Source organism: Penicillium brevicompactum (assembly GCF_028827555.1).
Source record: "Penicillium brevicompactum strain IBT 35665 chromosome Unknown utg000002l_segment0_segment0, whole genome shotgun sequence".
Lineage (NCBI taxonomy): Eukaryota > Fungi > Ascomycota > Eurotiomycetes > Eurotiales > Aspergillaceae > Penicillium > Penicillium brevicompactum.
In genome coordinates this window covers 387,778-399,850 of record NW_026623205.1, presented here as the reverse complement: position 1 = coordinate 399,850, position 12,073 = coordinate 387,778, and the positions used below count along the sequence as shown (strand labels likewise).

The 12,073-nt window shown below is 48.7% G+C and overlaps 5 protein-coding genes across 5 annotated transcripts; 2 read left to right on the top strand and 3 right to left on the bottom strand.

Annotated features, from left to right (window-relative positions):
* Positions 1 to 53: 53 nt before the first annotated feature.
* On the bottom strand, positions 54 to 583 carry N7506_002928 (uncharacterized protein; the record flags this gene model as incomplete). The annotated part of the gene is made up of 2 exons (XM_056952223.1): positions 54 to 390; positions 447 to 583. 2 exons carry the CDS (start codon positions 581 to 583, stop codon positions 54 to 56), a joined length of 474 nt encoding a protein of 157 aa, XP_056813915.1.
* Positions 584 to 726: 143 nt separating this feature from the next.
* Positions 727 to 1,213, bottom strand: N7506_002927 (DUF167 domain-containing protein; the record flags this gene model as incomplete). The annotated part of the gene is made up of 2 exons (XM_056952222.1): positions 727 to 876; positions 1,016 to 1,213. The coding sequence occupies 2 exons, from the start codon at positions 1,211 to 1,213 to the stop codon at positions 727 to 729; spliced, it is 348 nt and encodes a 115-aa protein (XP_056813914.1).
* A 203-nt stretch (positions 1,214 to 1,416) lies between these two features.
* On the bottom strand, positions 1,417 to 3,723 carry N7506_002926 (sugar porter family MFS transporter; the record flags this gene model as incomplete). Its single annotated transcript, XM_056952221.1, has 7 exons — positions 1,417 to 2,180; positions 2,270 to 2,725; positions 2,778 to 2,971; positions 3,029 to 3,167; positions 3,223 to 3,503; positions 3,600 to 3,623; positions 3,689 to 3,723. 7 exons carry the CDS (start codon positions 3,721 to 3,723, stop codon positions 1,417 to 1,419), a joined length of 1,893 nt encoding a protein of 630 aa, XP_056813913.1.
* Positions 3,724 to 6,714: 2,991 nt separating this feature from the next.
* Positions 6,715 to 8,063, top strand: N7506_002925 (uncharacterized protein; the record flags this gene model as incomplete). The annotated part of the gene is made up of 3 exons (XM_056952220.1): positions 6,715 to 7,211; positions 7,264 to 7,588; positions 7,641 to 8,063. The coding sequence occupies 3 exons, from the start codon at positions 6,715 to 6,717 to the stop codon at positions 8,061 to 8,063; spliced, it is 1,245 nt and encodes a 414-aa protein (XP_056813912.1).
* Positions 8,064 to 9,195: 1,132 nt separating this feature from the next.
* N7506_002924 (uncharacterized protein) lies at positions 9,196 to 10,596 on the top strand (the record flags this gene model as incomplete). Its single annotated transcript, XM_056952219.1, has 3 exons — positions 9,196 to 9,909; positions 9,972 to 10,343; positions 10,396 to 10,596. The coding sequence occupies 3 exons, from the start codon at positions 9,196 to 9,198 to the stop codon at positions 10,594 to 10,596; spliced, it is 1,287 nt and encodes a 428-aa protein (XP_056813911.1).
* Positions 10,597 to 12,073: the final 1,477 nt, after the last annotated feature.

Below are 12,073 nucleotides of genomic sequence, written 5' to 3'. Positions count from 1 at the left end.
GAAATCGGTTCCCGTAGTGTGTGAAGAGTACGTGGTCACAGTCCCAGGACTATTTAGGGAATGAAGAGATCCGCCCCAGACCCCGCAACCAACGCACCCAAGAAATTCCCCTTCGCGCAGATTCTCCACGCGACATCTGCAGACCCGACAGATTTGTTTCCGCCTCCGATCCACGAGCTCACAGCACCTACAACGGCAGCTGCATCTTCGCGTGGGACGCGAATCCAGGCTGAATCGTACTTTTCTGTCGGGGGTGCATTCTCGATCTTCAGGATGTCGATCGGAATAGCTGTTCCTGTCAGACCGAGGAATTGCGACAGCGCGGAGGAGAGGTAGGATCGTGCGGAGAGTGTGTCTAGTGGTTGAACAGGATTGCCGGGCTGGGGAATACTGCAGTTCGAGATTAATGAGTGTCGATTCCGCATTGTGTTTGAGGGGTAGCTTACAGCTTGAGCTTGAAGTAGGTCCAGGGTGGGTTGCGGGAGGTGAAATGAATGTTCTTTGTCTTTGGATCGAGAGCCTTGCGCTTGGTGGAATCCATTGGTGTATTTGTGTCGATATCCATGTTGGTAGTGTCCGTCATTTCGAGTGCGGAGTGTCGCGTTCGGGTGAGGTTTCTCCAAAAAAAAAAAAAAAGATGGGACTGTTGCGTCACGGGATCTCCAACCCGAATTCCCCTATGAACCGCCCAAAAGAAAGTCGAATTCAGTTGTGTAGCTCGGCGTATCACTTTTTGATGGCCTCCTGTAGGACTTGAGTCGCGCGCTGTAAAAATGCGTCTTCGCTGTCGATCTTCAGATCGGCAATGGACAACGTCTTCTCTCGCGACTTCGCACCGCGAATTACGCTCACGCTGGTTTTTGGGACTTTGAAGATCTTGAGGGTAATCAGCATTGGGCATGGAATATTGAGCGAAGAAGAAGAAAGAGAGCAAAAGAAGAAAAAGGGTTGTCCGCTGGCTCTGGTTCCATCATTGAGAACAGAAGATAGCATGAACAGCCACATCCAAACTGACCTCGGCAAGCACTTGCGACACAGCAAGATTAGCTGCCCCGTCGCGGGGGACAGCAGCCACGGCAATGTCGATCTTGTCGCTGCCCACGGCTGTAATACCGCGGCGGGACGCGTTGGCTTTCACATAGCAAGGGATATGAAGGTTGTATGATTTACTAGGAACGGTCCTCGCGATAAGACGCAGGCAGGTTGGCGACATTTCACTACGCCAAGGAAAAATCGTTCAAGTCCAAAGTCATTAATTGTTGGTAACAAGCCACTAGCGAAGAGCAAGTCCAGTGACAATTCAGTCACAGACAGACCGCCCTAAATACCGGGGAAATCCAAGAAATTCACCGATTCCCCAAACCCAAATCCCATCCGAGCAATAGCAACCAAGCAACCAGTGTCTCCCCGATGGGATCAGACCAGTTCCGCGTGAGGTTCGACATCCTCGGCTTTCTCGGTCTTCTCAGACTGAGCCGAAAGCTCAAGCGCCGCGTTGGGTTCGTAGTCCGGTGCAATACGGTACAGCTCTGGACAGACGGCGTCCTTTCGCATGAATATGTACCGCTTGATCCACCAAGGGAGAACCTGGGTAAGCTGGTACTTAGCGTGAGTGCGAGTTGGCACGCCAAAGACATAGTCCAGCTCCTCGAGAGAACGCTGCATGGTCTCGGGCATGAAAAGGAAGATCAAGCAAAAGGCCACGAGGTTCAAGCATGCATAGAAGCCAAATGCACCCTGCGGGGTGAACGCTCGCAGCATGTATGGGAATGTCAGTGATAGCACAGAGGCCCAGAAGTTATTCGTGGCAACGGCCCAGGCCATACCCACTTCTCGGTGGGAGAGAGGAAAAACCTCGGCGGAATATGTGAATGGCACCGGTCCTTCTCCTGGGGAGTAGAATGCATCGAAGAGGTATATGAAGAATGCGATCATTCCAATGTGTGCGTTGCTGCTGCTTGGGATCCAGAAGCAGAAACCGGCTGCTAGAAGTGTCCAGCACATCTGAGGGAATGTGAACAATAAGAGGCCTCGTCTGCCAAAGGTATCGATTGTCCACACAGCGGGCCAGGCGAAGACGAAGTTGATAAGCCCGAATCCAAATGACGCGAGGAGTGCTTCGATGTTGGAGGCACCGGCTAGCTGGAAGATCGTGGAAGAGTAGAACGAGATAATGTTGACTGGAGTACAGTTAGCAAGCTCATCGCATGGCTAGAAACTTATGGGGGAGGGAAAGCCTTGACGAAGATTTGACTGATTGACAACTTACTTCCACACATCTGTTGCGCGATCATTACAATCCCCGAAGCTTGAACAGCACGTCGCAGACGAGGCACCGTAAACAGCTCCACAAATCGAACGAACATGTTATCACTCTTTGAGAAGCCAGACTCCCTGATCATCTTCTTCTCCATCTCTAACTGAGCATGGATGTAATACAAATCTCTGGCGGCCTGTAAAGGTGTGTTTCGCAACTTCAGCAGAGCGGCATATGCCTTCTGATGACTGCGTTTGGTCATCAACCAACGAGGGGACTCCGGGCAAAACCAAATGCCCAGAAGCAACGGCACTGCCGGAATGAATGCAGATCCAAGCTGCAGCCGCCACGAGATGTCACCGGTGTTTGCCACGATCAAATTGGCGCACGTTCCCAAGAATATGCCAAAGGCAGTCCATAGCTGCCATGACATGACTAGTCCACCGCGAATGTTGGTCGGTGCATTTTCTGGTATGGTGGGTGAGACTCTTGAAGCGAGCTTTGGATGGCTTGGACTTACCAGCCGAATACACAGGAACTGTCACTTCCTTGAGACCCATTCCGATCCCAAGAAGGACACGGCACGCAACGAGTTGACCCCAGTGCTGGGTGAGTGCGGAACCGAGAGGCGCAAGAAGACTGAAAATGGCAGCGAGGAAGATTGTGCCACGGCGACCCAGGATGTGATTGAGGGGATCGGAAAGCCAAGCGATGCTATCAACAAATACATGTCAGAATGATACTTGCATGTCCTGCAAACATGATACTCACAGGATACAGATGGTAATGTATGGAGTCGCGTTGATGAACCCCACAATCCATTGATTACGCTTGCAGACCGCTGGGTCGGCGCAACCACTGTTGGGAATACCAAATTGGACATCGAAGGTCAGATTCGCGCCATTCGAACCTATCGAGGATATCAGCAACTGCATGCAAACATAAAGTATGCTCTGGATTCTGACCAGTCTGATCCCAGCCCTGAATAGCTGCCGCGATCGAGTTCAAGATAATGGTGTAGTACAATACAAATGGGTGTTTCCAGCGGTGGGTCTGCTCTTCGTTGATAATACGGCGGTCATCGTCGTCGAGCTCGGCGATGTGCTCGATTCCTGATGGTGATTGAGCGGCGAGGGCACCCTTCTTGAGGAGGGGCAGGATTTCATTCAGGTCATATTCGGCGGCGTAGGCAGTCACATTTGCCATGAGCTGATCGTGGGGGATACCGATGAGGGGGTTCTTGATCCTGCCATGTGTCAGTGATTCAAAGTGCTGGTAGTATTGCACGTTATGGAAAGCTGCAGCCAGGAAGATCCATGGAATGTCTTTGTTGTACACTTACTCGCCAGTGACATTCTCTGTCATTCTATGTTGCAAGTCAGCGCTGGTCAGTTGGATTGTAGGACGCGTGGTTGTGGTGTATTCACATACCCGCCAACGGTGTCACTCAGAGCTGGATGAGACATCTTGATATGAGACTTGGTAACCTAGTTGGATTCGAGAGATGCCCTTGCTATGGGTAAGGGGACGGAGTGAGGATAAAGTAGGACTGGAAAGTCAAGGCAGATAGATGGAGGTGAGATGGGTCAGTAGATGTAGATGGTTGAAACTTCGAGAAAAGTGAAAGCATACAAAGAGGAAATGAAAGCCCTCTGCACATACAGGTCACCAAAGTGACAAATGTAGTACGCCCAGGCGCACACTAAGACACCATGCATGGCAAACCAAAAGCAAAATGTAAATAACAGGACATGATATTGTTTCAAAGCCTCGTTTTATAGTTCCTATCGCCTAGAACAATTGATAACAATCCTGGGAGTTGTGCTGACGTACAGCCATGGGTGACGGTTTCAAGATATTGAACATCAGTAGATTCAACCTTGACAACTTATAACCAACGTGCAAAGGTACAGGAACAAGATGTTAGATGTGCTTTCCCAGAGCCTTTGTACACAAATACGGAGGCTTGGATCGAGGACTTCAGCTCATGCAGTCAGCATGGAAACACAAAACGCGTCCGGGAGATGACTCGAGAAGGTTGCACTACATTAAAAAGGCATATGGAGCAAACTGACCTAGCTTCACGCGAGAATCCCCGCAATGTGTCATATGACCCGCTTACTTGTGGCTGAAGTCTAAGCTCAAACGGTATACTGTTGCTTAGTGGGATTAAGGCGGGCCAAGTAGCTGGGCATTGTGTTTCTTTCAACTGTCATTGATCGAAAGCATACACAAATGTCTTGGCAGTTGATTGTTAGTAATGCTTCATGTCAGCAAAAGTCCCCTAATCCTGCATGTTTGAGTCCAATAAGTTCACCTGGGTGTGTCGAGCCGACGTATAATTCGTGACGGGGACTTTACCCCACATTTTGAGGCTTAGATCGCGTGCGTGACTGGCGCCTTGGAGTAGAGACGCGAGACTCGTGGTCGATAAGTGAGAGGCTCACCACCCCCTCGGGGCCAGCTTGTTACTTTGGATAATTTCCCGTTACCCTTCCAACATCCGAGGCTGTACGGAGTATGTGCACGAGGGCTATAGCACGCTATACTTTGGCACGCCGAAAAGCAGCAATTCATGCCGACCGTCGACTCAAAATGGATTTAAAGTCAATTTAAGTCAAGGTGCATTGATCTTCGCCTCCTCAAAAGCACGCCAAATTTGACTATTAAGAATTGATGTGAGCTAAACAGGCTGAAAATACAGCTCTTAGCTTCGCAGGAAATAACGGTCAAGTTAAGGTTTACCCAAGTCAAGCAAGCTCACATACTACCAAGGGTGAGAACCGGCTCCAACAATTGAGCCCTCGGGCGCCAATCCTAAATTTGAGCTTATTGGTCTGGCAGATCTCCATAGGATCTTCTTCACTAGCACTGATATGTCAAAAACGGCCGTTAAAATGGGATGACATCTCCGAGACTCGAGATTCGATATCGCGGGGTGAGATGGTGCTTTGAGCACGAAGACCGAGACTAAACAGTGCTCACAAGTCCGTATGAAGAAAACAAATGAGCTCGACCTAGCTAGTTGATCCAGGCACCGACCGAGGAATTCACATGAACGCGATCTACATCGTAGACTCCAAAGTCGAACTCAATTACACGCGACCGTATGAGATTTCTGAACTGCGACAATATCAGTTTCAATTTCTGCCCGTCAGTCTCAACCGTTTCATCCGTGTGATTCTGGATCTACCAAGTCTCAATTTTGAGCAGACCGTTGAGATCGAGCAGGGACAGGGATCGCAGACATGCAGGGACTTTCGGGCCTCGAAATCTCGCATCGTTTGATCTGTGCAGGAGATGACTCGTCAAACTAGAGTCAGTCTTCTTTGCAAGGCTGGATTATTGCTCGATGTATGACTCGGCCGGGTCCCGCATCTCTCAGCGATGTGCGTCGAAGTGGGTCGGGTGAACGGAGATCGGCCTGGACGAAACTATCGTGCGGTAAAAGGCCATTAGGAGGATTGATTGCGGGATCTCGGGAGAGCTGAGACCAGGGGTTTGTCGGAGCTTTACTCCGTACATCTTGCTGGGAATAGATTTTATTTTTCCCGCCCTTTGTTGTTCGATCACAGTTGGTTTGGTCGTGTGAGAGCGAAGCGGCAGGTGGATAGTAGGGCTTAGTATGATCAAATGCCGCGAAAGCCCCAAGTGGACCGTGGACTCGAGATCTGGAATTTGGGTGAGTCTGGCTAAACGGAAAAATTAGAGGATTTCCACCCTTTCCACCGGAATTGTCTCTAGTAAATAGTTAAATATTACTATATTTTTACATGTGTCACTGAGATTGATTTTTAAACGCTCAGACTCTTTCAATTCCACTCGTAATCGTGGGGTGACATCGGAGATTATAAGCCTCTCCATATGGTAACATGCAATTAGATCGCAGTAGCCTCGGCATTGCTCTAATTCTCCGGGCGCGGTGGCCAATAGATGCTTTAAACTTTCTGTGCGTCTATTGTACCTGAAGCGAGAGGCTTACAGCTGATTCGCGATTCGTTCTCTCATAGATGCACTGTCTCCGGAAAGAGAACTATGGGGCTCTGGATCTGCCTATCGCCGTGCGTGAATCGCCTCTCCGCACTAATTTTCGGACTTGCTACCATTTTTGGTCTGGCGTGGAGCCCCCGACCAATTTCGATGCTCTGGGACCACGGAATTATGGCTTTGTTGTTCCTGTTCAAAGTTTATAACTCTGGGCTTGGATCTACGTTGGAATTGTCGATTTCAGGTCGAGACTATCTCTCTCTCAGCTCGCTGAAATTCCACTCTTTTTCCCCCTCTATACAACTATGAACTAGTATCCTGTCTTTTCTACCTTTTTTTCTCAATCGCTGGCTCGAAACATGTCTGTGACACTGATCTAAATTATATAACTATCCCCTTCTTGATACCCACATATCCTTGTCTCTTTATTTCCTTGCCTGTCCGCCGCTTGCTTCTTCACTCGGCACACCATGAAGTTGCCACCAGCGGCCATCCTGGCAACCTGGCCAACGCCCAACTATATTGATCCGCCCACTCGTGGCCACGGCGTGTTGGTTGTGAACATTGTATGCCTCGCTCTGGCATTCATAGTCGTCTCCCTGCGGATATATACTCGAATCCGGATCACATGCAGCGCTGGCGTTGACGATGTTCTAATTGTCATCGGCTTGGTATTCGCCATCGCCATGGCTGTTGTAACCTCAATTGCTACCGAGCAATGGGGCATGAATCGTCATATCTGGGACATCCAACTACTGCGACTGGTCACCGTTCAAAAGCTCAACCTCACCTGGCAGATCATGTTCTCATTGGCATCGTGTTTCACCAAAATCTCGCTGCTGTGGTTCTGCCGACGCCTCATTGGCAAGGGTCATTTTGCATTGTATAACTGGGCATTTATTCTTTCGATGGTTTTCGTCGGCCTCTCCAGTGGCTTGTTCACCATCATCAGTATTTTCCAGTGCTCGTGAGTGGCCTGACTCGTGCCGGCCCCCGGGCGTCACTAACGTTTCACATAGACCCGTTCGTGCATACTGGCAAATTAACCCCACAGAGTCATATCACTGTATGAATGATGGGGCCATCGTCTTTTCCGCCAGTGTCATCAACATCTTTACCGATTTCTTGGTCACAACCCTACCCATGCCCCTCATCTGGAGTTTGAAACTCCCCGCTCGTCAACGTCTGGCCGTGATTTCCATCTTTGCACTGGGAGCCGTTGTAAACGTTGCAGGCTCCGTGCGAACCGTGTACGTGTGGAAGAGCATGATGGTTGGCTATGACGCAACCTGGATTGGATGGCCAGTACTGATTGCTGCCGCGGTGGAAATCAGCTTGGGTTTGGTAAATATCATCCCCTCCCTTCAGAGCCCTGGATATTTCTAACAGCACATAGATCTGCTCTTCAGCCCCCGCTCTCCGCCCACTTGTCGCGGCTTTCCTACCTCGTCTCCTCAACTCGACCCGCAACCTCAACTCCTCTTACAATCAACGCAACCCTTCCCACAAACTGTGGTCTTCGACAGGTCGCTCTCGCGCCTCTCGTGTCATCACCGACGAAGCCCAGCCTGGGTACGACAGCGACCGCTTCGAAATCATGCGTACCGTGGAGATGGAAAGTTGGACCGAGTCCCGACTCGCCCACCACAAAGAGATGGGCCACGCTTTCAACGTCAGTACCGATACGAGCCGTGCCATCAGTCCTTCCAGTGTGGATATGAAGAATGGTGTTGTTCACGCATCTCCGACAAGTGCTGCTTCTTCCTTCTCCGGGCCGAGCGATCAACACTACGATTGTGAGATTGGGCGGGCGCGCTAGCGTTGCGTGGCGCCTTTCCTTTCTTTGTATATTTAGCCCTGAGGGGCTCGCGGTTGGATTAGTGTTGCAGGATTGGCACAAAAAGTGACACACCATGTATATTTGCGGCTCAGGCCATCACGATTCCCTAATGAAACAACGAATCTTTTAAATTCAAACAAGCCTCTAGCTGTAGATCTTGGCGGTTTAGTGGGGGTTGGCGCTATCAGGATCGTCATGGGGATCTGACCTGTCCATTCCCAAATTTAATTGAACTGTGGATCATGATCGACATGCTGAATCATGTTTATGGAGGTCTGGGCAATTCCAAATGATCGATCTAAGTTTGAAAATTCCCAAGGATCTCAATTGCGCTGTTGTTTGCATTCTCCAATTACCAGCACCTTGAAGTTCCAAGGTACATATGAGTCCTCCGTAGCCCCTGTTTCTTATTAGGCGCCTGTCAATTGGGGCAGGGGATCGCCATATAGATTAGTCGCGACTAGTGCTGATTGATGCACGTTGAATCACGGTTACTGGCCTGCGTCAAAATATCTACCTGGCGCTTGTAATTTCCGATGTTCATTCATGCTACTCCGTACTATTCTTTTCTACGAGTCAGTTTCTCACGGCTCGATTTGCTTTGCATAAAATGCTATTGAACGCCCGAACGTAACTAAATCTGCAAAGTCCATCAAAGACCTACATACGGAGTATAAGCTACTGCACTATGGATCACGTACCTCAAAGAAATCAAAATTCAGCCAATGCACGACCAACCGCCAAGACAGACACGTCAACCCATCCTCAATCTTTCTTTTGAATCCCCAACCCCGCAAACTTTACTCTCATACTCCAAATGATTGTTTCCTCAAAGTTCGCAGAAATGCCAGACGACGATGGTTGGGCCAAACGTATGAAGTGCTGGTACTGGTACGAAACATGTCCTATATGTCAAGAAACGGTTCAAGTGTACAAACCCCATGATTATCGTCTCTGGATCCGAGTCCCATTGTGCTGGGATGTCATCGAAAAAGATATCATTGGATTCCGCCAAGACGCACGCGGTAGAAAATTGATATGTTTTTCTCACCCAACAGATGAAGAAGAAGTCTGGAATCGAGTCAAGGACAGCTATCCCTTCAGACCTTACATGTTCAGATTTGGAGGTAACTTGGTTCACAAAAAGTGCATTGAGAATGTTCAGGGTGGTCCATCATCATCGTTTGCTCTTTTACTCAACCTTGTTGGGGCTACATTCTTCGCTCCTCCGAGGTCCCACAGCGACGTTACTTGTGACCCGATCTTGCCTCGAGGGTTTACACCCACGCCAGACCCACAAGTTACTCAAAGTCCAAACGGGGTGCCATTTGAAAAGCTACTACGAAATTTGCCAAATGAGATCTGGGATACGATTGAAGGTTATGGGATTGGACGACTGGTCTTCGTCATGAAGCTTAGCTTGCAGATAAGAGATCTGCCACCAATTCCACCCGAGGATCGCAAGCAAGCTTTCTCTGTCGAGAATGTATGGTTGACGGGTGACTTTATGAGAATCTCTGTTATAGAACTTGGTGGAAGGTACTATATTGCGGATATCTCGAACTCTCGAGCCGCCGATGATCAAGCAACTTGTCGGGAAAGACTGACACGACTATCACACTTCAAAATAACGAGTTACGACTTCCCTTTGGCGAAAGGAAATTATCTTGCGGTGAAAAGTGATGGTATCGGCGTTGTCGATATTGCCATTCAACGTCGCCCATCTGGTCCAGAGTGGCTTTTGAACGCAAGCACAAGCCCATTCCTTGCGGAACTATCAGAAGCAAAAGACGTTAATATACGGAGATTGAGACTGATCGTTGATGTGAGTGTCGATTTTTTTTCCGTTCGATATGATACAGATGTACCTAATGCTATGCTTGACAGACTCTGAAGTGCCGTGCAGTCGTTTCACATAGTCGAAAGGGAGCAGAACCATTCTTTAGCGGTGCTCGACCTCCCAGCGATGCATGGGTTGATTCGAGTTTCCTCGCTAGATCCTGGCTGACTAGAAGTGATACTCGCGCTGCTGACACGATGGCATACTTTACCAAAGCAACCTATATCCCATTCAGTGGACTGGCTGGGGGATTATCTCTCTGTGTATTCAATCGTCTTAAATTTGTCGGGTTTGATATCTTCCATCCTCCCATACCTTATCCCTGCTGCAAGCAGATTGAAGTTCATTTCGACCGGACACCTGACCGTGTTAAGATTATCACTTACGATTCTGTTTCTACAGAATTCAAATTTCCACAGGTGAGTCCACCATTCAAGGTTCCATCAAGTCTCACTCTTATTAACTTACTAGTTCTATGTCAACCAAGAATGGCTACCACCTCTGCCGGAAGCTTTTGAGGGGCTCGCTCATGAACTATTGAACGAGACTATCGTGGAGAACGTTCTGGGCCTTTGGCTGGAGGAGACCTTTGAGTGCACCCCATTACATCTTGGAGTCGTTGTGTCTCGAAGGGAAGATCTCAAAAACACTGTTGTTCATGATGTAGCCTGATGCGAGGTACTCTGGGTCATGAATAGTAACGAAGTGCAGTGAAGCCGAACTCTCGTGCATATCTCTTCCTGACTCCATCCCCAGCCGCCCGAACATAGCACCACCACATACAAAAAAAAAGCACACCACCAACCATTAAAATTAATGTCGGATTTTGAAATGTGCAAAAAAGAATGGACTCGCGGGGAATCGAACCCCGGACCACTCCCATGCTAAGGGAGTATTATACCACTAAACCACAAGCCCATTTGATTGGTGGATGGTTCACATAATGGCATCATGACCCTAGTGGTCATCACATATCCACAAAAAATTTTAAACACCTCCACTTCACCCACTATGAATTATAGGCAGAGTTGAGATGCGCAAAAAGATCTGGACTCGCGGGGAATCGAACCCCGGACCACTCCCATGCTAAGGGAGTATTATACCACTAAACCACAAGCCCAGTTGATTGGTTGTGGCTTCACTTTGTGGTTATATGAACGATTGGGCAATGTACGTGGCAAATTGGGGTTACGAGGCGACTTGAGGAGTCAATTGCTTTCAATACTGCTATTGGATCCCAAATTTGGAGGTAAATTAAAACTTGATACATTGGAAATTGCACCGTAGGGCATATCATATAGCTTGTTCATAGTGTTTAATTGACCACATTACTCGGAATGACGATTGATGTTTCTTAGGATCCGGAGTCTATATGACGATATATATCACTTCCACACCCTTCCAATCATGAACAGGTCGCCTGCCCGAATGAAATTCCAAGGGTATTCATAGAAATCTCGAGACATAACGAAGAGCAGAATTATTTCGGAAGCATTAAAATACCCAATGCCTCACCAGAGTCACCACAGAGGTCCAGGTACATTCTATACTTGGTCGTGACGTTCCTGCTAGGTGGAACTACCGCCACGCCCAGGTGCGTGTTGTGGTAGCCTGAAGGATTCCGACGTTGTGCATATACAATGGATTCAAGGGTTATCGTCAAGAGAAAGATCCAAATGACAGGAATGTTGATTTGTTCTACTAGGAATGTACGGAGTAAAAGCAATGGATGTGACAAAGTCTTATCACCAAGACCCAAAGTTGATAAGGATGCCAAGGCATTTTCATGCAGAGGGGATCGACAACACCCCGGGTTTTGTCACCGCGTGACTCAATAAAATGCAAGGTAGAGTCCAAATGGAAACTCTTACCATATCGATTTGACCGAGAATCCACCAGCGTAGACTTTCTCAATTCGTCCAGAGACCCCATCGGATCCTCGGCGTTTCGTCCTCGGAGGGCAGTCCCTGATTGGTCCATTCCGCCGACCGAAAAGCAATCTACGCGGGGGAAGCTCTGAAGCTCCAGGATAAGGCCGATAACAGACTCCCACTGCATCTGCTATAAAGACACCCCGCGCCTTTTTTCTGCTGTCACTTTCCCTTCCATTCCGAACTCTTACTCTACCTTGTAGCCATTGTTCATTGCT